This window comes from Chelon labrosus, assembly GCF_963514085.1.
Source record: "Chelon labrosus genome assembly, chromosome: 22".
Lineage (NCBI taxonomy): Eukaryota > Metazoa > Chordata > Actinopteri > Mugiliformes > Mugilidae > Chelon > Chelon labrosus.
In genome coordinates, this window is record NC_140355.1 from 1,159,114 (window position 1) to 1,184,392 (window position 25,279).

At 38.8% G+C, this 25,279-nt stretch overlaps 1 protein-coding gene across 1 annotated transcript in view; it reads left to right on the forward strand.

Annotated features, from left to right (window-relative positions):
• LOC311508137 (ras-specific guanine nucleotide-releasing factor RalGPS1) overlaps positions 1-25,279 on the forward strand; it is a 57,754-nt gene that overhangs the window by 25,678 nt on the left and 6,797 nt on the right. The window contains 11 exon segments of the mRNA XM_084572801.1: positions 7,228-7,365; positions 9,640-9,733; positions 12,703-12,770; positions 20,807-20,933; positions 21,662-21,813; positions 21,915-21,963; positions 22,346-22,426; positions 23,346-23,451; positions 23,605-23,697; positions 24,343-24,448; positions 24,545-24,636. Coding sequence (XP_084428927.1) covers positions 7,228-7,365; positions 9,640-9,733; positions 12,703-12,770; positions 20,807-20,933; positions 21,662-21,813; positions 21,915-21,963; positions 22,346-22,426; positions 23,346-23,451; positions 23,605-23,697; positions 24,343-24,448; positions 24,545-24,636 — 1,106 coding nt within the window.

Here is a 25,279-nt window from a genome sequence, read left to right on the forward strand (position 1 = left end):
TAACCAGAAAATTACATGTATCTGTTTTTTATATTGTACAGAAGGTGGACTGGAGAATTGTAGACATAAGTGGAAACTTTGTGCAAGATTCTGCTCTATTCTTTGTGATGGACAGTATCATTCATTTTTCATTATGTCTCAAAAGTTAGGATCATATTTGACAGAGCCAAAGAAACCAAGTGGCACTACAGTGCAATAACAACACTACTGCAAATGCAAATCCCAAAAGGAAATATTATGAAGCTGTCGAAATGCAAAGTTGATACAAGCTTCAGAGCTCATGCAGATGCAGGACTGCATAAAACCACCGCCATGACTAATCTTTTTTTTTTGTTATGAGTCTTCCTGTATGTATACTTTAACAAAGAGAAATTCCTGGTACTGCTTGTAAGGCCTTTTGTACGACATGCATCCTGTGTATTTCTTCTTCCTGTGCTTCATAAAAGAATACATGCCCTGGCCTGTGACTACACTTCAGTAACTGTTATTGCTTTAGCTTTCATAAACATAGTTTGTCTGGGTGGGCCTTATAATGATCCATAGTGGAGCAACAAGTGCTAGGCAGCTGCTAATCAGAAAACCGTAATGGCCCATTTACAGCATCTTTCCAGCATTTTTTCCTACTGTTATCATTCATAACGGGAATACAAGAGCAGAGGATGACTTGCACCCGAAAATTATTCATTCATTCATCTTCTGTAACCGCTTGTCCTGTGAACCCTTGCCGACACAGGGAGAACATGCAAACTCCACGCAGAAATCCCCCAGTCGGCCCATGGATTCGAACCAGTTGCTCTATGAAATTCTGACAGTGTTGGGCCTTCTTCTTGCATTCCATTTCCAAGTTCTCTAAGGACATGGTCATGTCTCCAAGAATGTCTCCCTTGTGTGAGACTTACTTGACAGGATGATAAAACATGCTACCTCTCCTTCCACACAGTTTGCATTTGGGGTGGTCTAGTCTCTCTCGATAAGAAGGTTCTTGGTGACATCCTGTTCCTACCTCTGTAGATGTATGCTGATGGTACGTTCCATAACCTCCTCTACACCGGTTCTTATGTCATACAGTGACCAAATAAATTATGGGAGCAATCCATGCAGGTAAATCCACACTCTAAATGTGCATGAAAGACCCTCGCCTGTTCCCCAGACATTCTTCCACCTTTTCTCATCCTGAGCCTTGCTGTTCCTCCAGTGCTGTTAAATCTATCTTGGATGTGTGTAGTGGTTGGGATCATTAGATCTTCCATGTAGCCTGTGCATTGGTTGTCTGACTTTTGCCTCTGTATGCAGCCCTCTAATCTAATTCGCTTGCATACAAAATCAGAGAGATGTGGCAGCTGGTGACTGTTATTTTCTCCAGTCTTTGCCATGATTTTGTGAATTTACAAATTGCAAAAGCAGGGACAGATACAGTTGTGGCGGCTTATTATGATTCCTGTGATGTATTCTTCAAACATCCTGGGAACATGGACTACCTTGTTTTTGCACCGATGTTCTGATGTACTAGTTTCAGGTCCTGTACATTTTATGGCCGTGTATTTTGCTGGGAACCCGTCTGCTTTGGGAGACGATTAATGAATTCTGACCTCAAAACAACAATCTTGAAGTTGCCACCAAGATGATCTGATGTTTCCCAAATGTTTATGGTTATCTGCAGTTGTATACTTACTCATGGTCCCATAGGGTGGTTCTGAATTTGTTTAACCCAAATTCTTCATCCTTTCTGGCTGATCTGAACTCTCTAATGTCATGTTCAGACCTCGTATTAACACTTATCTCAGGTGAGTGAAAGTACCCAAGATGCATTGATAAGGGCTTGAGATGTAATCAGTCAGACCACACATGGAGGTGGTCTGTGCTGCATTTCCAAATTCTTTAAGTTGTGTGCATCCTGGCCACATTGACAGGCTACATGGATGGAAAACTAACTCATGAGTTATGTCATTGTACAATTTAAGCTTGAATCGTATAATGAGTTCGTAGACAGCTCGTGTCTTGGCTTTGTTGTGCATCAGAGACGCAGGGAGATGGAAAAAAAGGCTGTACAACATTGCTGACAGAGCACAGCTGAAAGACATTACACTTCATACTCATGCATCTGTCAGGATGACATCATGGGCAAATATTTGTTCTGCACATCGTGTTGTGTTATGTAGATGTAATACAGAGAGTGAACCTTCCAGCACAGCTGATATTGTGCGCAACGAGTATATCTCAGTGGGATGGAAAAATACAACAAACTATAGTAGTAATCTGTAGTCATGAATGGCCATGTAGTCTTAATTGTTTGTGTTTGGAAGTTCATTTGTCTTCTTTTCTATGTAAAACTTACAGTGGTGAGGTATGATGGTCATTGCAATCAATCGCTTTTGAGCCAGTACAAAGTCTTCAAACTTGTAGTTATTCATCATTCCAGTAAAACACTTAAATGTTAAAACATTGTTGCATGAGGTGTTACCCAGTATTTCCACAACTGGTTTCCAACTTACCCTACCCTCATCAGCTGGGCCCTTAACAGTTTTACATGTTGAGAATAATGTAGTCTGCACACTCTCATAAATATGATGTGCAATCATTAGTAATGAAGGCTGTCACTGCTCAGGTGGTGAGATGGAGTTTTTCCTATGTCGTAGCACGACATTGCCGTGTGGACACAGCTGTCTGTGTGGCTTATTTGCCAAAGTAATGAAATAACAAGTGGTATGACGTTAATTTTGCAATATGAAAGTAACTTCATCGTGGCAGAAATGCCTGACTTGTACACCTGATAACTCTGAATCATATATGATAAAAATTACAACATTTCTAGACATGTTGTACAGGTTACAGATAACAGATTACAGTTTACAGATCAGTTTAATAGAAAGTCAAACTGACAAAAAGACTGAACTGAACTGTCCTGTTGAACATACTAATAAATGAATGTAAGTCTGTGGAGCTGGGGTCTAGTCTCCACCAGAACTGCAGAAATAATTCAGCCCTGGAGGAAGCATGTGATAGTTTCATATGTCCAACTAAAGAAGCAAAATGGCAAAGAAAAACCCATGCTTTACACTGGTTGTGTATGCTGCAAAAAAGGTCAGTCTTCAGCTCTTTGCTGTAGTACAGCTCCTTTGACACTGTGCTCTGTGCTTCAGTTGAAAAGGCTTTGGTCCTTTCCAGTTGAGCAGTCACAGCATTGTTATCAGACCACACACTGAGCAGGGTGGCAAAGAAAGCTTTATCTCACTGTCTTTACTGTTAATAAATAGACTTAGGAAATAACTGGCTTAAGTACTTGCAATACTCGCAGTATTTGCAGTGCTGAGGAACTGAGCAGTTACAGGTAAAGTGGCGTGTGTTTGAGCCCCCGGTGCTCATGTGTCATTCTCCCAGCATGGGTGCAGCAGGCCAAGGTTCCCTGACCACTGCTCCATGACCTCTGACTCATTAAATGCCTCACCCCCCGTGGATCATGTTTCCTTTGTGCTTCTGAAGATGAACTGAGCTTCTGAAGAATTTCAATGCATATGTGTGCACGAGTGTAAGTAGTAGTCTTGGACATTATTTTGAAAGTAACACAGGGTAGCCAAGTTACTTCTGTATGTTTTACTTCACATATTTATAATAGTAGATTTGAAGTCATCACCTCTCATTAATCACTTTGATAAATATATTTTAGTTACCAAAATAGCATTAACCGTTGAAGTGATCTTTATGGAAAGTGTTGGTTCATACAGCCACTAATGAGGGTTAACAGATTTAAAATGTCGTTTTGCATTCTTTGACACTAATGGTGTCATCAAAATGCCGTTTCAGAATTCCTGCCGGAAAGTAACTAACTTAACAGTGCAATGTTATGTGAATCCCAACTGACATCACCTGGTGTGTTACTTCTTTTTTTGAAATTCAGTCTTCCAACAATAATCAGTTTTTACATGGTCTTTGATCATGGCTATGCATCCAGTTACAAATCTTAAAAAGAAGCTCTTTGTTGTAACTAACAGGAGAAATCCGCATAATTTCTCGTTAGACGTGATAAACATGTTTTTTTTAACCCCATGAATTTTGCTTTCTTTGAATAGTCTGCTCAGCTGCACTGCGGGTCTGCCCCTGAGTTTATTGGAGTCCTGTAACTTTTATGAACGCACATTCCCCAGCATGTTCACCTGTGCACTCTGGTCTTTTCTAAAACCCTATAAAAGGCTGCCCTCATTTTCCGCATCCAACATCAGCCACACTGCAGACCTAAGTTCCCATCCTGAAAACAAAAAAGCCTGATTCTCCATAGCTTACATACATATGTAGTTCTAAAGACCAAACATAGTTGAGTCATTTGAATGAACTCATTGTTTGTATCAAGTCAGCCAGAAGCCCATTAATTTCTATGGGAACCTCTGTAATCTCTGATGTTTATTCAAAGCTACTCCCCCAGTATTTTCCTGGTCCAGAATTTGCCTTGAGTACTTTCAAATATTTGTGATGTATTTTGGAGATGCTGCAGTTTGCGCCAAGGAGTTGGAAAAGCACATTAGCTAACAGCCTGTTCATTTCCTTGATTTTGTTAATAGTCAAACTGCTGTGGTGAACACACTGTACCAACGCTAAACATTTCAATTATCATGAAATTATGTGAAGCAGCTTGCCATGGGGGTAGATGGTACCTAATACAGTTTAACCACATTAGAAAGACGAGTAGCTTGGCTGCTGGTCTTTTTCTTATTTGTTCTGCTTCAGCTTCATTTAGCTATACATGGAGATCCAGGACTAGCTTTTTTCCTCCAGTGGTATTTCCTTGCAATAAATTCTGTCCATATATCAACAGATTTATGGACAACAAGAAAAGCTGTGTGGAAATGAGGCATTCGGTTAGTTTGGGAACACAAATGAAGTTTTCACTGTTCCAAAACCCACACAAAATATCAATTATTGAACTGATTGCTGTTTAAAGTACATAACGCCGCATGAGCATGGAATGTACAATCTCTCGATGTATATAATACATGCATGGAGTGGTAAAGTACTCAGCAGTAGTTATTATACCTGTACTACCGTGGGAAGTCAAATTGTTGGCAGAAGCAATGATGTGATGTGTGAGGATTCAACTGAATTTGGATGGTGTCAAGTCATGCTAGACTGTGCTAGAGTGGAGTGATTTTCTAGGCTGGAAGTGGAGCTGGATAGGTCCTGTTTTTTACTACTGTTGGAGATTAAATCATAAGTTAAATCAGGGGTTTCCATATGTCGACACAAACTATTTAATCCAACGTACAAGCCAGCATTAAGATTCTTCAATCTCTTTTTCTTGGCCCTCGTTCTGGAGCTTTAGCAATATATAGGCTATTTATCTAACACACCCTGGATCAGTCTAGGCTCTGAACACACAGGACAAACCAAAATCCTCTCCACATCTAACTCTCAGTGAAACTGAATGTGTCAACATGACAAAGCATGACTGCATTAAGAAACTGTGATTACTGTTAATTACTAAAATTCACAGAGTAATCCTTTACATGCCTTGTCACTGTGAAAAGTAATGCCATTACTGTTATATATCTTTAAGTAATGTCTGTGTATAGTATTCCAAATATGTGTGCATCTTTTCGCCATCTGTTAGTGATTCCTCAGCTTGCGTTATAGTGGGATTTCCAGCTCCTCGATGAATACTACTTAAGCAATGTTTTTTATCCTCACCATTTAGCATAAGTGGTCATTAAAAGCCACTAGGAAACCAAAATTAGCGGCTATTTGTCTGTCTTAGTTTTACAGTTTTTTGTTTAAGGCTCAAGGAAAGATGCCATTGGCTTTTACTTGTAACCGCAAATTGATGTGATCAACATCAGAGAGAAAAACTGTGATGCGTAAACAAAGCTGCCAGTGTACCAGCTATAAAATCCTCACCAACTCTGTACCTATTATACTGACTGGTTAATAAACTGACTGGTTAATAAATGGTTAATAAATTAACCAGTCAGTCAAACAGCGAACCCCATCAAATACTGACTGTTAACAACATAACACATATCCAGTGATGACGTGACAGAAGATCAGTTATTTTATGACTGGTCCAACTGATTCCCTGTTTAAGTATACATACATACATAACATATATGGAATATGGAATATATGCTATATACAGTATGATCTTATAGTCAGCATGTTGGATGCAGCACAAATGGGCAAGGTGTAAAGATGATAGTCAAACGCTTTCACTGGCAAGCCCTGCATTACAATCAGTATGGAAACCTGAAACTGTAAGAACAACTTAATATAGTGTTTTGTATTTTTGGTTGAATTGAATCGTTTGAATATTTGTTTATTATTGTTTCTTTACTGTACTCCATTGCGCAAAGTTTAGTCATGTGTTTTGCATCTTAAACCACTAGGCCACCATGCTGCCCCTCATTTTGTAAATTACTTAATAAAGCCTTTTATGTCACAGTTCTGTCTCTTGCCACTGAATGTGGTGGGCCGCCTTGCTCTATGAAGCGCACCCTGTTCAAACTTAATTGGTGTGGCTTTTTCAGCCACTTCACCCATGAGTACAGGCCTAGAAGAACACTGAAAATGTGTTTAGCTTGAAACTGGGCTGTCAGGCGTTAAGATATTAGTAACAGTATTATTAGGTATTAGATTCAGAGGTGATATATTGGTATTGTGAACATTTCCCCCCACAGTATCGGTCTGATTTTAATTTATGGCTGTAAGGCTTTGTAACATTTATTTCCCAAACAACTGAACACATTCCTCTCAGAAATGGTAATTTGTTGGAGATTTTACATAGTGATGTTGAAAATGATGTTATTACTTGGCATAAAATACATGTTTGACTGTTCTGTGTGCCGTATCTATGAATTTATTTTGTCTCAGTGTCTCCTGCCTCCCTAGACTGACTCCATGGTGTTGAGGTCAGGGCTCTGTGTGCTCTGTGTGTGTGTGTGTATGTGTATGTGTGTGTATATATATATATATATATATATATATATATATATATATATAAAGTAAGAGTTTGCAGCCTTTTTCCAGGTTATTTTCACACGTAATCTAATATGTGTAGAGGTAATATGTGTAATATGTATAACTCCTACATACCTTGTTATGTTCATTCATAAAGACCTGATCCATAAATTGGATAGATCCTTGGCATAAGACTTCTCTTCTACTTTTGAGCATTTTGTCAAAGCAGAGTTATTGTCAGTGCTGGGTTTAACAAGGTGGCATGCTGTCTTGTGTTGTCTCTGTCAGGGATCTACCTGTTGGACATGATCTACATTGACTCAGCCTATCCTGCATCAGACAGTATCATAGAGACTGAGCAGCGGACCAATCAGATGAACAACCTTCTGAGAGTTATCTCTGACCTGCAGATGTCCTGTAACTATGGTGAGAAACAACATTATATACATTACCCCGCAGGAACATATAGGACTGGCCGATACTGGTGGTTGTAAACACATTACACTGTGTACAGTTGATAGAATTGAACTGCCAATGCATGCAGATGTGTTGTACGCATACCCCAGCAACTTCAAAATTCGGAATAAAAGCAGACTGAATTTTAGCATGGTAGGATACTTGGAAGAGAGCATCTTTTAGAATTCCTTTCTTGCATGGCCCAGCCCCATTACATAACTTTGTTTGCTTTTGTTTAGAGAACGTTATAGTCTCAAATTCACATTGATACCATCTGTTAGATATAGTACTGTAACTTTTTCTTGCACTACATTCGAGCAGTCAATACTTTTATGTGAAAGCCACAAACGAGTGGAACGCATCCGTTTTTTTAATTCTGCCATTAGCTCTAAAACCAAGTGGAAAAATTTGCTAGAAGCAACTCATCATTGTAGCCACTGACTCTTATGTTCTGTTGGCTCTATTTTGAATTTGTGTAACATACACTTGCTAATGACATGGCCTGTGTGCAGGCATGTCTTTACTGTTTAAACAGATTACACATTGTGGATAGCCCTCCTGTTGGGAACAAGAAAGCAAGTTCACATAACATCAGCGAGGACTTGGTTTAAGATTAAGTTAGTCTTACACTGAAGATGTTAACAAAGTTGTGGTTAGGAGTAGGGTAATGTTGAGTCTCTGGGAAATGTGCATGACTTATTTGTGCCAAGGGGTTGCATTTGAAAACTGCCTTTAACTAAATTTAGTATAATCAAATGGTATCATTTATGTTGAAAAAACTGTTCACGATCCCTACACATAATAAGTGTATTCAAAACTCTTACCAACAACACAGATCCAACTGTGTGCATTTCATAAACTGCTAGTATATACAAAATAGGCAAATGCACACACATTCCACCATAACTAATCGGATTACAGTGAAAGGCCGAGTGGTTCCTCCAAGTCAGTTTCAGTTTAATGTCAGTACAATTTATTGCATAACATAAAAATAGTTTCAAGATGCTTTACTGAACTCATAGCCTGAAACCCCCAGAGCGCTAAGGCAAGGATGGCCTGCATTCCCTTTTAAGAGGAAGAAACCTTTAGCAGATCCCAGATAATATGAAGGGATCCATCTGCTTAAGAGAGTGACAGCCAAAAGGAGGAGGTGGGAAGTGTACATAATTAAGTAGACAGCGTATAATATAATACACCTTCTCATTCAATTGTTTTCAATTATTTTTATTATTTTCTACATTGTGGATTCATACTAAAGACACTGAAACTATGAAGGAACACAATTGGAATTATTTAGTAAACCTAAGAAGTGTTCAGCAAACCAGACTATGTTTTATATTTTAGATTCTTCACAGACCTTTGCACAGTCTTGGCATTCTCTCCATCAGCTTCATGAGGTAGTCACCTGAAAGGGTTTTCAGTTAACAGGTGTTCCTTGTCAAAAGTGAATTTGTGGATTTTCTTGCTTTCTTAAAGTGTTTGACACCATCAGGTAGGGTTGGTATGGAGTTCTCTACAGTGAATAGCCCTTCGACTACTGAAACGACAGTCCATCCTTAGCACATGAGGGTCAGCCACTTCAGTTCAATTCAAATTTATTTATATAGCCTCAATAACAATACAAATTGTCTCAAGACGCTTAACAACACCCAGCCTGAAACCTCCTGAGTAAGCACGAAGGTGATGGTGGTAAGGAAAAACCTTTTAACAGGAAGAAACCAGAACCCAGCTCATATGGAGGGACCCATCTGGCTGAGGCCATCCCACCTTTGAACTTTTTGGGACCATCATTTGTTTTTCAAGAGGACAGTGACCCCAAACACACCTCCAAGCTGTATAAGGGCTATTTGACAGAGACAACGTGTAATAAAGTGCTGCATCAGATGACTTGGCCTCTACAATCACTTGACCTAAACCCAACTGAGATGGTTTGTGATGAGCTGGGCTGCAGAGTGAAGACAAAGCAGCCAACAAGTGCTCTACACCTCTGGGAACTCCTTCAAGATTGTTGGAAAACCATTCCAGGTGAATTAAGCTGAATGAGAAAATGCCAAGAGTGTTCAAAGCTGTCATATTTTGAAAAATCCAAATGTAAAGCATATTCTGGTTTGTTTAATGCTTTTTGTACACAATGCCACGTGTGTTCCTTCACAGTTTTTACGAGAGAGAAGGAGAGGGAGAGAGAGAGAAATAGAGAGAAGAGAGTCAGGTTGAGTTTAACTTTTTCCAACCATTTTTCTTCAGATCACTTGCTGACCCTGCCACATGTCCAGAAGTATCTTTTGTCAGTTCGCTACATAGAGGAACTTCAGAAGTTTGTTGAGGATGACAACTTCAAGTAAGTTTTATCGCCAAATGCACAAAATGGGAACATTTATAATTGTTTTAAGAATATCCAAAACACCCTCTCACACTCTGGGTTCAGGCTTTCTTTCAGTCGTCACACAAGCTTTTGGAAGTGTGTGTAAATTTGATGGCGGGTCACTGCACAGGAAACAGAATGAATGGAACAACAGCCCACAAGCTTTATATTCTTCCACAGGGAGTTCATTCATCCAGCTGGCACTGATGAGTTTCTCAGGTGGTGTCTCAAGTCCTCTGCTATAGGTGTGGCTGTCTGCTGAAGCTTGCAACACTTTTTATTTTTTATTTTCTGGATGCAATGTAATTTTACATTAGGTATATTAACATTCACATATATGGATGCTTTTAAGGGGATAGGACCAAAAAGTAGGTGAAAAGATACTTCCACAAAGGTTGATCATTATTTAGTCCATATAATAGTTTCCCCTTTTTAATGTTAAGAAAATGTAACTAGCCTAAGCTAGCATTTTCCTGGTTCTTAGTCATCAGCAATATCTTTTGTTTAACCTCCTTCTGTGAGATGGTGACATTTACCTTGGTAAAATGTTTGCTGGAGTGATCCAAACAGTGCCAGTGGAGAAAGACGAGCGGCCAAATCAGAGCTGCTAGATCAGACAGGAGCTTTTCACTGGACACAATTTACCTGTGTACACTGACACCAGTCAGAAGACCTCTGAGTTTTAACTGAAGTTGAAATGTGAAAAGTTTCTGCAGGTCAGCGAGTCCCCAGAGCCCATTATTGGTTATGTCAGTCAGTAACGCATTAAATCATGAGCAGCTCAGGGGTCAACAGGCTGGGCCCCCGTGAGAGGCAGTAAATCGTGATATTCTGCAAAATGTTCCATTGTTAGACCTGATGCAATAGTTCTGAATAAAACCAAAACTTAAACCATATCGAATTTTGCATTAATTTGTATTCTCATCAGTATTGCAACTTCAAGTCATTGCTTTTAGCCTATATTTGTATGCCAAATAAATTTTTAGCAGTTCCTGTTGTCGTAGATCCGTAGATGTCCAGACAACTATCACTAGATTTTTACAATAGTGAAGAAAACTCAATGATACTGTGAAGATTTTCTCTAAGGAGACTTGATAGACAAAGGAGACATAGGACAGTGAAAGCATAACTTAGGGAGTCACACTGAAACCAAAATAGTGTGGATCAAACCATGTGGTAATATTTGAGTAAGGTCTCAAAAAAGGAGTCAGTCAGCTCTCCCCAAGGGTGCTGACAGCTAGAAATCTCCAATAAACAAAAGTAGGAAACTATTTGGACAGTTTTTGTAATTTTGCCTCTGTACAACACAATGAATGTGAAACATTAGTCAGGGTGTGCCTGATGCGTAGCCTTTGAGCTTTAAATTAAGCAGAATAACACAAATATGACTTTGTATTGGAATGGCAGCCATTTTTTCACATAGGCTCAAAAGTAACTGGCCCTTTGTGGCCTGTTTCCTTTGTATGTTATGACAGATTAAGGAACTAAAAGGTCTAGAGTTGATCGCTATTCATGAGAAGTCTCAGTATGTTGTACAAAGAGGTGTTGATTGAAGTGATGGTCAATAGACTGAGTCATTCTTAATAAGGAGAAATATGCCGGTAAGCTCAGCAAACACTATGACTATGGGAAGACCATGGGATAGATTTCCGATCTCACAACAGAGGTCCCTGCCCCTGTGTAGCCTATTCAGGGTAGATGCACTGAACTCTCTTCTCACAGCAGCTGCCTAACATTCATTGATATCTAAGAATGCACTGCTCACCGAGAGTGGTCTAATGTATTAATCTAACGGTGACAACAAAGTATGTTAGCTTGGCAAGCAATAGCTTAAATGACAATCCTTCTTCAAACACAAATTAGAGTAGCTGAATTCAAATCATCTGTAATGGTTCTGCACACCTGTGGACACTGACATATACCAATACCGAAATTCAGCTGGATTACTGACAAAAGAGAAGGTATGCATAGTGAGTTTTATCCCTCTGTTGTACAGGCACTGTTGATGTTCGTGAGCCTGGAGCAAATTCTCCAACGACAATGACCTCAGAATTGCAAGAGTCTAGAGTCTAGCTATCTTTCTACTCACTTTGCATTCATCATCCTCTATAATAAATATAATAAAACCCAACAAAAATAGTGTCAGGTTATGGTCTTGTCCAGGGTTTTTCATATAACATCTCACCAGCCATCAGGCTGTAAAGAGCCAGATGGAACCCATATCCTGGTGGCTTTTTGGAACAAGAAAGTTGGTGTAACGATTCACTCTATAAATGTTTTCCTGATATAAGAAAAGTCCTGGTGTATTTGTTCTGCTTCAGGGCACACCAAGTGACCATCAAGTATAATTTACTTGAATGTAGTGTTTCTCCATTGTTTTGAACTGACGTAGCCAGCCATTTAACTTATTCATCATGGAGGAGCTTAGTACACAGTGGACACATCAAGCTGCAGTCAATAATGTGTTTATGTTGCAGGTGAAAAAGCTGGAATAAAGTATGAATATAAGATGTAGCAGAGTACTAAATTATGCATAACAACCTGGTAGGAATGGAAAAAAAAACACTGCGCTGAATTTTGGAGCCTGGAGAAACCTCTTACCAAGGCCCTTTTACATCAGTAGCTGATTGAAACAGTGTAGGGCCTCATCACTCAGTTGGTAAATGCTGAGTTAGAAAAGCTGGTTCTGATTTTTGTTTAATAGTCTTTCGTAAATATACTGGAACGGCTGTAAAATGGTCTGCATCTGGGTGAAAGCTTCACCACTGTTAGTGTTTCAAAGACATTACCCACACATTTTCTGACTTATTGACTCTGTCGTTAAACTGTTGGGGTGACATCAGAGCAGTTATTGGGGGATATTTTTGTCTAGGCTATAGTTACTATTAGATGATGAGAGAGCAGCAGTGAGCTGACGCGTCTGATGGAAATTATTTGTGTTGCAGGCTGTCTCTAAAGATTGAACCTGGCAACAGCTCCCCTCGCATCGCCTCTTCGAAAGAAGATCTGGCAGGTAAGACACATATAATTGAACTGCCCTGATGCAATGTTCTACCAGTATTTTTTTCCGTATTAATATGTGAACTCAGAAGACAGAAATGCGGTCCCCCAAAGAACAATCAGATTGATCAAATTGTGCAAGTGCACACTCCCACTGTGGGAGTTGTAGTGGGGGGAAAAGGGGACCTGACTACCCAGGGCCCGAGTAGGGAGAGAGGGCCCATGAAAATCCTGATATTTTATTTATTTATTTATTTATTTATTTATTTGAATGAATTAGGCCCTCCAATTAATTGGTGTCATAATGTATTTCAAATATATTGATAACATCAGCTGAGAGAATGAACTTTGTGTCACAGCCCTCCCAACATATTGGACATTCTGGGGGCCCCCTCTTGGAGACGCAAAATGGTTTAGTCCACCCATAGACAGCGGCCGGCGACAAGTACGTCAGTGAGCCCAGATTGAATGACCTGGAGGCTAGCTGTCATCATGCCACCCAAAAAACACAAATCGGGGTACCAGAAAAAGAAAGATTGGAAAGAAAAAGAAATAGGGCAGAATGAGGGGAAGCAACTGTTAACTGCTTTCTTTCCAAAGGTGAACCGAGTTTACGTGTTGCGTAACTGCATCCATTAACGTTAACGCGGTCATAGTCCAGAGTCCATGGGCATTTACTGGGATGTAAATTACATCCTTACATCTCGTGTAAGGCTTTAGCAAGCCTTTATTTCTTTTTCTGCAAGCTGAAGAACAATTTTATTGAAATATGAGATAGTTTATTTGATTTGATTCTCTGTGTACAGTTGTTGGCTTCTGTTCAACAATAAAGTAAACAACAATAGTAAAGTGCAATAACAATATGCAGCTGGTATTTTTCTATTCATGCAACAACCATAGTCACAATATTTATTATTATTATTAATATTATTATTCTTTTCTGGGTGTTTGGTATTTGGGTTTATATAATTCGTGTACTTGTATGTTTGACAGTGCTCTATGCAATGAGATCTATCTATCTATCTATCTATCTATCTATCTATCTATCTATCTATCTATCTAAATGTTTTTAAATCAAAATGTGTTATGGATCAAAACGTTATACACAAACCAGATGTAGCCTAATGTTTATAGGTGTTTTTTTGCACAAGTAGGACAAATGCATCAGTTCAGGTGGTGAATGAAAGAGCCAGTCATCAATATAATCTGATCTGATTTTAACTTAAAACCCGATTTATGCTTGTTTATTTATAAATAAGTGCCCCCAATTTTATTTATTTATTTGTTTTTGCTCGCGCGCTTCATGCACTGGCATGGATAGGGGCCCACTGACATTAAGAGTGTACAGGGCCCAGAATTTGGTGCTACGCCCCTGCTCCCACATGTCAGCGTAGTACATCTATTCACTCACAATCGAGCATAAATTGTAAATACAAATTCTTTTGATTACTGATGTGTATATTTGGTTTTGGCTGAAGGATGTAGGCAGTGTGTCAGTTTCTGTGGCTTAGAGGCTGCAGCATCAGAAGCAGAACATTCCCCAACTTGGTCGGACATAAACCTGTTCTTTGCTGCACTTGGTAGTGGTGTTATAGACCCTATGTAGTGATTAAAACACTATCTAACAACACTATAAACATTGTAATCCATCCAAAAATCAATCAAGCATACATGTTTAAGTGTATATGAAAAAAACAGAAAGTGTGTGACAGCCACTATGTTGTCTCCATTGTCCACTGTGCCCCTGACAGCAAAATATTCAGAATATTAGGGGATACAGTTTGAAATATTACAACATTGCACCTCTTTAAAGAAATGTGACTTTTATTTTATTGTTTACTGTGATGAAGGTATTATTTATGTTTACTACTGGGGACTGAATTTGCCTCCACTCCATATCAGTCATGTTATGGTCTGCTCCAAAGGGGCCATATCAGCATCATACAGCCCAACCTATAACTCTCTGCCTCAGGAGTTAGCCTTAATGACTAGTTATCAATAGTGTAATGATAGTCTAACAATAAATCACAACTTATAAATGGTTAAGATTTGAGTTGGGCTTTGTCTTAACAAGAAGCTAGAATCACAACTTGACAATATTTGTTCTCAAAACAGAGAACAATCATGCAGCTGGGTGGTGGCCACAATGAAATGTGTTTCTGATTTTACAGATACATACGTTTGTGTGTTAACCTGTGAAAGTTATTACCTATTGTTTGGATTGTGGCGCGAAGCATGTCGGTAGAAAATAGCCCTGAGGTACTCCACAGTCCAGAGGGACAGTAAAAGGTGAAAAATTACCAATAGTAAACGTTAATGATTGCTTTAAGGGACCAGTCATTATCAGTTTTCATCTCTGAAAACAGATTAAGTTGCTGTTATCTACTGGAATATTGTGACTGGGAATATTTCAGAATGTCCCTTTATGAGCATGACAAACAGTTGCTATTTGGTTGAAATCCTTACAGACGGTGTCTAGACCACAAGAGAATGATCATTACCCACCACTTTCTATGGGTTTAGCTAGCATGTTTGTGTACTGATTATGTCTTAATTGAGCTGGAAAAAGAAACGACTGAGTGGGCTGTATAACAACCAAACTCATCTCTTCCATCAATGTCATTTTCCATTATTTCCCACTTCTTCCATCCCCACACTGAAACTGAATTCCTCCTGCATCGTAAATTGTGCAGACGGGCCAGTCTTGTGGGAGACCTCCCTTCCACTGGGTTGGAGGCAGGCCTAGCTTGCCTTGGAGGGCAGTTTGCTGATGTGGGAAGGTTGTCAGCTAATGCAGGCTACAAGCCTGGCATGGGGTTAATCTGTCTCTATATTCCATCCTTACATCCACCTGGCATTTATTGTTTTGTCTTTAGTTTTAATAAATACAGTTTTATTCAAGTAAACCTCTCACACCTCACTCCTTGTCACTTTATTTGAGTGAAATGTTCCATAAGAACTTGTTGCTGAATGTCCACTCAGTCACCACCCTTCCCTCTTGTGTTGTGCTGAGGTTTGAGGGGGTTGATTTGGAATTGGCAGAGGTGATGTAATGTGACAGGAACAAGCCAAATGCAAGATGTAGGTCAGGGTAATGAAGAGGGGTGAATTCAAGATTCACATTCAAGATAGGATGACACTTTGTGTCTGTCTGTGTGTGAGCTTTTAAATACATACAGTGTCACTTAAATGTATTTGCACCCCTTTGAATTTTCTATATTTCTGCATAAAAATGACTCAAAACATCAGTGGAATTAAGATTCAATAAATCATTACTGTGTTTGCTTCTCATGCACACACAGTAATGGTAGATTGTATTTTCAGGGACATTTTTTCTCAAGCCTGGAAGTTTGGAGAAACACGCACAGCTGTGGGGGATACTTTAAAAACAAAACGGTTTTTGTTTTAGCTATTTGTGTAACCATAGTTATTGCACACATTTGTTTTTGGATTATTTTAAAGACATAATTTAACATAATAATTTAGATTGTGTATTAAGTTGAGCAATGTTACCTTATGACTTTGCAGGATTAAGTTTGTTATATAATTACTTCTTTATCAGCTTCTGCACTTTATTTACATGTGTATCATTTAAACAGTTATCTACGGCCCCCTTAGTGTGGGAGTAATTTTGTCATTTTTTACTGCCACGTTGGCGAGGATTGATGAAGACTCTAAACTGTAATCCGCATAACACCCACAGCCCAAAGAGCCTGGAGAATGCTACGCTACAAACTCATAATATGAACAGTCAGTTAGGTCAGTTAATTCTGTTTTTGAGCATATAACCATGTTGCATTAACAGTTGACTAAAACATCCCATGAGCAACTTAACGATGGAGCTAATAGCAGTCTAACAGCAGCAGTGTGTTAGCCATTGATCTTTTTCCATTGACTCATGTCTCTTAGGCTGGCCAGCCACATGGTTATTTGTTGTAGTTTCCATAGTTACTGCAATTATCTCTCTCTTTCTCTCTTTGCCACTTATCACACAATTTAGTATAATTTTGTCTCAGATAATTTGGTTGAATTCATCTTAACAGAGTAACGGACTCATTGGGTGCTTGTGACGGGATTGTGCAGTAAAGGAAAAAAAGAGAAAGTTTTAATTTCAGTGCATGTTTATTACAAAAACATCTTTCTGTGCCAAGAAAGTAATGTGCTGCAGTCACTGTAGTACATCAGTAATTCACTTAAGAAGAAAGCATGTGTCTGAGGCTATTCACTGGAAAAGTGTGACTGGAAACGGTGGTCTCAGGGTGAACTTTTGGTTTCATTTGACAAAGTTTTGTTTTGTTATCCATAAAAGATCACTTGTTCCTTAGAAATTCACTTTTTCCTCATCCATATGACATGGCAGCTACTTTTCTAATAAACTATTCTGATGATTTTGGACTAGATTGTCAGAAGGGTTCACATGTTATAATAAGAAAATCCCAAAGTTAAAATCTAAAGACACATTACATTGCATATTACCCTGTACAAAGAAGTTACTGAATTTGAACTAAATGTTAAGGTTTGTTTTATGTTCAGAATTTTCCATAAACACCAGATTGCTAGTATCAACTTTTATGACAGGTCATCCAGTCATCCCTTATTGCGCTTTTTACAGCAGAGCTGTCTGTAAGATGCATTACAAATACACACTAAAACAGCCAATCTTGTCAAAGACCCAGGCCTATTTCATGAGGAAAATGTAAAATCCAGGTTGAGGGAGAGGGTGTTGCATGAACCAAGAAGTGGCTCAGCAGGAGACTTTTTGGACTCGGATTAAAGTGAAAATTAAACTGAAGGTAAAGTTGAGATTATTCAATAGATTTATAAATATTATAAGTTTCAATTGCCTGGCTGAGAGAAGGGATTAAAAACTGTGTTCCTCTTAAATGAGCCTTTTTCACATTTATTGAACAAGAGTGCATTCAAAATTGTAGTTCAAGTATTCTGTGTAACTCTGTTTCTGTTTTAGTAATTAAAAGCATGGCTGCTTTGAGTGACAGGTGTGGTCACAAGACACAAGTGAACAGTTAGTTCTTGGAGTCATCATGCTAAATGTGGGAGCAATGGCCGCTTTAAAGATCTGTCCAACACTGACAAGAACCATTGTTACAACTATTACTGGTTGGAGAATGTTTGAAACAGTGATGCCTGTGGCGTTCTCCCAGCTAGCACTGGCGAATGGTGAAACAGTAACTCCTGGGTACAGGGCACCTTGCTTGGTCTTGGCCAATGGTTTGGGGTGGGGTGGACAAAATGTTTTGGCTCATGAAGAATGTGACTACCAGGAATCCGGATATCTTGTCTTGTTGATTGTGTTCTCCTCATGCTGTTCAGATTAACATTGTCAGTTATATAACATAACCAAAAAGGCCTGTTCTGGTTTGTTGGCTCTTTCAGCATAAACACATCCCATGCACTTCACACACTACCAAACAGAGGAATCTGGTTTAGTCATTCTCTCCATGCTCGCCAAGTTGATGTAATATGGAGTGCTCAACTAAATATGTACAAGGACATAAACAAGACATGACATGGTGCTTTCACCTAGTTAAAACATCACTTAGGCTATGTATATATACGTGGCATAGTCTGAATGGTTATGTTTAACTATATTGGGAATCACATGACTGACTGATCTTTTCATGACTGTTTCACCACAGACCACAGTCTGCTTTATCCGTGTAAGCTGTGCTGTAATGTCTTGACAGCAGTTCAACTAGCTGAGTATGCACACACACGTGCTAAGAGATGAGCTAAGACTAACATCAATCAACTGGATTATGACTTTTCAAAGGATTTATTACATTATACAGACAGACTAGAGGCTGCAACAGTGCTGACATACAACATCATGGAGTCAGTCTGGGATTACATGAAGGTACAGAAGACTCTGGAATAACCATAATGTATTTACACATCATAAGGACATAACATTCACATTGATATTCTGCTCAAATATGAATGGGTGGCTAATGTAACAACACATGCTAATGCTAAGATAGTCCACCATGATGATGGAGAGTGCTGCCTGAAGAGTCTTTCAAAAATCTCCCATAGGTGTTCAGTTGGATAGAGATTTTGTTACTGTAAAGGTCATAGCAAATCACTCACAGCTTTCAGAATCACTCAGTGAGCCCTCAAAGACTTTCTGCAGTCTTTGCTTTCTACATTCTTGTAGGTTTTTATACGTCTGTAGTGTTCAGAAGCATCTTCAGGGTATGTGCCAAATTGCTTCCATTGAGCAGTTAAGATAATTCAGTCTGGACCACACCGGTGGACCAACCATTTAACATTTCCATCCATCCAACTTGTGATAACAAACATCTGGTTGATGTGACTTGCGTATTAAGTAGACAATAACAGCTGAAAGTTCATTCTTGCCCTTTGTTACTGTCAGAATTAACCTTATTGAGCTATCGTTTCGTCTGTTCAATATTTAGATATAAAATACCAAACCTTGTTCTTTTGTTAACCAAGAACTGGATCCAAAATGGACGTGCTGAGATTTCACCAAAACTTCAGAAAAACTTTCAGCTCTGTATTTTTTTGATAGTTTTAACACCTGTAACAAAATTCTTTTTTCACTTCTTAGTATCTTTCTCTCCGACAATTGTTGCTTATCTCACTCTCCCAAATTTCATTTGATTCATAAATGTTTTAATATTACTGTATTTTTTGTGTTCATGCCATTACCTTTTGTAATAGTGTAAAATAGTTGTCAAGTCAGTAGGTTTGCTGTAAAGCTAAAAAGTGTTGCTTATCGGTTTGGAGAATTGCACGCTCTGTGTTAAAAAGAGAATGACTGTTGTATTTAATCAAGATTTCATGCATCCTATTAGGACTATTTTGTTGAGTGTGCAGTTCTCCAGAGCAAGATGCAGCACCCCAAACCAGCACCAGGCCTTTACAAGCTAATAGTGGAGTAATTAAGCCACATTAAACAGCACCAATACCAGGGGGATTATCCTCCCACCACATTATCCTTTAATTTTCCCTTTACTGCATTATTATTTGTGATTACAAAGTTGTAGAGGAGTAAAACGTTCCCTCTTGTCAGATGGAAAGATTCTAATTAAAACAAATCCATAGTGCCTCATCAGTGGGAATGTATCCGCTTCTTCGGCAAAACACCCAGCAGACCCAATCACATACAGCTGCCTCTGTTTCTGAGCTCTGGTTCCAAATTTTCAAGAGGCTCCGAAGGCTACACAGTACAACAAAGTAAGTTTCAAGCCGAGCATATTGAACACAGACTGCCCAGCTGGGTCCAAACTGGTCATGTCTAGCTAATTGAATGGCCCCAGTGGGTTTCCAGTAAGAGGGAACAGAAAGTGACTCAGAGGTTCCACTGGCACAAAACGCTCATTGTAGCACTGCATTAATTCACCAGTCCAGGAGACAGAGCTGGAGCCAGACTGATGATAGGATGATGAAGGCACATGTGTACAATCACTGTACATAGAACCTGTAGATGGAGTGACCACACTGAGTCCTGGTGTAAATAAAATATTCATGTAGAGGCTCTTGTGCCTCACTGGTTCCATCTAGTGGCTTTGTGGAAGAGCTTTAAAAGTACAGCAAATATACACAATAAAGTGTGAAATATCTTGTGTTTTTCTCTTGAAAGGAAACTCTTAACACTGTCAAACAACTGAATTATAAACTAATCTATAAAACAGACAGTTACTGTTTACATGGGTAATTGATGATTAATTTGTTTGGGATCTGAAATATGGGATAAAATTTTTAAATAAATCCATATAAGAGGGAAGTACTGTGGCGACATCAATGCTGACATCAATTATTGAATTGAATTAGTTTTTCTTCAGCATTGCTGCACTTTGTGTGGAATTAACTTTACTTTTAGAGCAGAAAACCTTTGCACAGTGCTGTATGATGATTTCCTGCTGTTAATAAAACTTTGAAATTCTGTGAATGAGGCTTCATGAGACCTTCACCTGTCTCTACAAATCATTCTAATAATTACACACAGCTTTTAATATAATAACAGTAATGTGACATATAGCAATAATGATCTGTTTTCTGTTTCAGGTCTGTCTGAGGTATCTGCCTCTATGAGGTATAACCGCAGGCCTACCTGCCCTGACGCCTCAGTGGGGGTTCATATCCCCACGCCCCCTCCTTCTCACCACAGGAAGAGCCATAGTCTGGGAAACAAGTGAGTATGGCTTTTTCCGTAGTTAGATTAAGGATTTGAGCCATATAAAAACAAACATGTGTAGTGTAAATACACTAGGTCTGGTGTAGGGGTATGTTGGGACAGGTGCACCAAATCAACTGGTGCATATTGAGATACAGGTGGCACCTGGGTTTACTCCAGAGAAAGACACAAGAACACAAATAGAGCATTCTAAAATGTGATTATTGTGCAATCATAAAGAGAAGAGATGAGACTTTAAAACTTGTCTGAGTGTAGTAATATTCACTACTGTGTGTGTTCTCCAGTCTAAGCCCGGGCCCTTGGTGACTAATGTGATTGCTAACTAATAACTAGTAATAACTAAATATGAACATGAACTTGAAATGAAAAGTTTCCCATGAGTGTAAAATGCAGTGTGACGTCTGAAGTGACGTCAGATTTTGATGACACCTGGCCATAGTTTGTGTTACTGTAGATAGCTTATTGTTTAAGAGATGAAGCGATTTCACCAAATACAAAGTTAAAAATATCATGACTTTAATATTTTAAACAATTTAGCTTTTTTTGTTTCCATCCTTTACCCTTTCAAATTGACAAAGAAGTTAAAAAATTTGAAGCAGAGGTTCGGGCACCGTGTGCATGGAAGTATTTCAGTTCTTGTTTGGGTTGTTTAGGGCAAGGAAAAATCTTTAGACACATCTGTGTTCCTTTGTCGTCTCATGCTCATGGTTGCTCTCTGTCCACAGTATGATGTATCAGTACGGTATGTCAGAGAGCAGGAGTGCCACTTTTCCTATAGAAAAAACACGACACCTGCTGGATGACAGCTTCCTAGAGTCTCAGAGTCCAGTCAGAAATGATCCACACAGTACATCGGTGTCCAATGGCCTGTCTTTAGGTAAGTGTGTGATGCAAATGCTTTTGCTTTCAGGGCTAAAACAGTATTCATTGTTAGCTTTTCTTATAGATTTTACCTTTGTTTTTCATTCCCACCGACAGGCAGCAGTGAAAGCTCATTTGGGGAGGAACTGTCACCTGGAATGGAGAGGTTAGAGCCATGTCATTTAGTTCTTAAGAATAATTAGAATACAGGATATTTTTGACTTTATTCAAATTTGTATTGTGAAATGTGCTTATGTGTCACTAGTTGTATCAGTGTCTGCGGGAAATATTCATTATAAATGAAATCAGTGTATTTGAATGTTGCTGCAATCCTACATGAAGTTATTCTCTCTGTATATCTACGTTAATGTCAGAAAAGAGATAAACCTAAAATAAGGAAGATTTTTCATTTGTATCTATACGTGGCAGATTTAAAGCAGGTTGTGACTCGGGGGTATGACATATTTGAATTGGCTTGACACACTGAACTGTTCCAAGGACATTTTCATGAACCCTTCAGACTGACTGTGACCATGTGTAACATACAGGGGCCGAATGTACGCAACACTGGGCCCCAACTGGAGGGTCCCGCTTCGCAACTCCCCCAGGAGCCGCAGCTATGTTTACAGGTACAGTGAAGTGGCTGAACAAGAAATCAGTGTCACTTTCAAAAAGAATGGTTGAAGAAAGTACAATGTTAGAAGTCTAATGTTTAAATGTTTATATAGGTTTGACCGACACTAAACACTTCCTGCATTACAGTTTTAATTGGGACCGTTCGTGCACTATACAAGTCTCAATGGACAGCAATGACCTGCAACCTTCCTTCCCTTTGCTATGCCATTTTAGTGTTTTTTTATATTATTATTATTATTATTATTTGAATAGCTCTGCAAACTTCCTTTATATCCTTTTAGCACTGAGTCACACTCACATCTATAACCTACTAATCTACTATATATAACCTGTAATACTGTACAGACTATAAGTATAAGTTGTTTTAAGCTGCTTTAATGGGCAGGGTTTAATCACTGGTCAGCAGCTTAGATCATGCCTTTGGCCTGCTTTGCTTCAAGGCTACAGTCTGTGCCAGTCACTGCAGAGGTGGCATGCTTTTTGGTTTGAGGTTACTGTCATTAGAGAAATACAACTCTTTGTCTGCGGTTCGGTATATTTCAGCTCAAACTGATGTTGAACTTTGTACACTGTATATTGCCAATATCTACAGTATAGTAATTGCACAGGACACAGTACTATGTGTGTATGTTGGTCTATGTATTCATGAGATTAAGAAAGATGCACACTATCCATATGGTCTAGAAACACTCGGTGTGTACCTCAGATCAGTGAAGTAGATCAGTTAGGAGCTACTTCCTATTCTACACTGATGAATGACGCCTGTTTGAAATGAAATTCTAGATTCTTTAGGACCACTCTCTGTCCTCACAGAGCATCATACTGTGTTAAACAGATAATTGCACACTGACCTCTGAATATTGCTCCAGTTGCTCATAATGTTCAGCCTTCTCCATTTCCCAACATTCTTAGCTCCTCCGCTGCCAACTCTTGCTATGGGTGCAGTGAGGCTGGTGGTATAACCATTGAAGGACCCCTGCGAAGGAAGACACTGCTGAAGGAGGGACGAAAGCCCAAGGTATGGAGAGCTGTCCTGAAACACCTCTCTGCAGTTTAAGTCATTTTGTTTGCCTCAAACATGTTTTAACATGTCAGTAATTGGATTAAGAAAATTCTAAGAAGAAAGCGAGAGAGCTGTTTTCTTTATATCCGTTTATTTGTTGTCTGGCAGTTGTCATCATGGACCAGATTTTGGATCACTTTGTCTGGATCAACACTGACATTCTATGGGGCGAAAGCACTGAGGGCCTCTGAGAGGAAACATGTAAGTCTGAGAATGCAAGACTATTTTGTTATGTTCTCACATAATTACAATAAAGGATTCTTGATTTGAACAACATACATACAACTTTGTAATGTCATCATCAGATTTCTACCTTTTAAATCCTGGCCAGATTTCCATTTTCGGATTTCAATGTCACTAATTTGGTATCTTTCACACTTTGAACTCATGGAGTGGTACTGGACGTCCTGGGTAATATTACCTGTACCTTTATCACCATGTCCTTTTAATTTTCTGTTTTCATTTTCCAAATAATTTATTTAAAAATTGGGGCAATATATCATGTAAACCACACTCACACTCACTTTGACAGCCATGCTGCAGTCTATGCACTTGCGGATATTTGACTTTACACGGAAAAAATCAGGTTTTTCCCAAAGAAATTCCCTACTTGTCTATATTGTTGCGATTTGGAGCAATTCCCAGCAGGATCTTGTGATAGGTTAAGCTTATGTTGTATACTTTAAATCTACTTACAGTTTTGTTGCAGTTGAAGGTTTGTGTCCTGGTAAATGACTCATGTAATGTAATGAGCACAACTGGAACCATTAATTGGTTTACTGTTCTTCTGTTTTTCTTTTCTTTACTGTGAATCTGATCCACTGCATACTTCTATGATTGCAACAGTACAAGTCAAACCCCTGTAAGAAAGTGTGTGTTACTGGATGGATGGTGGTGCTGCCAGATGACCCAGCCAGACCCAACATCTTCCAGCTCAATGACCCAGATAAAGGTCAGCCTCGCTCCACCAACAGAGCTCCTGCTGTTTGATTTTTGTGTTCATTACAGTTCAGATACTCACAAAGAGAAAATTCTGGTCACTTTACAGGCAATGTTTACAAGTTCCAGACAGGATCCAGATTTTCAGCGATCATCTGGCACAAAAACCTGGAGGAGGCCTGTAGGAGCAGTAGACCTCAGGTATGTTTAACACACATGTTACATCCTGTTCAGATCAGGGGTCTATTTTCACATGAGAAAGATGAACAAGAAACAGTGACACAAATAAAGATTCTGTGTTGCACCACTATGTACTTCCAAATTAGAACTGTATTCAAATGCATTAATAGACTGTAATTGAAAGATCAGTAAATTCTTATGTCTTTAAATGATACATTAATAGCAGAGTTTTAAAATAGGATTGCACAATTTAGTTTTGAAAAGACTAAAATAGTAAATTGTATTTTTGGTATTTCCACATGTTAACATATCTGCATGTCATGATAAACTGCCTTTCAAGCCGAACAGAGTTTTTACACATCCAGAGTTCTTTTTTGTTTGTTTTATTGGTTTTATGGTTCTGTTGTATAACCCTAGGTCCCTTTGGGTAAAAGCTAAATTGACGTTCAGTGTCATCTTGTCCAAAAATAATACGATATTCAAAAATTTAACTTGGATTAGAGTTTTAGCTGTTTTGTTTCTTATGCAATGAACAAATTAAGATAAAAGAACTGAGAATCTCGGGACAGAAATTATTTGGGTGGATCCTCTAGTATAAAGTATTTGATGTTGTAGTGTATTATAAAGATAAACTGACACTAAAACTGGTCCTGATCTATGCATG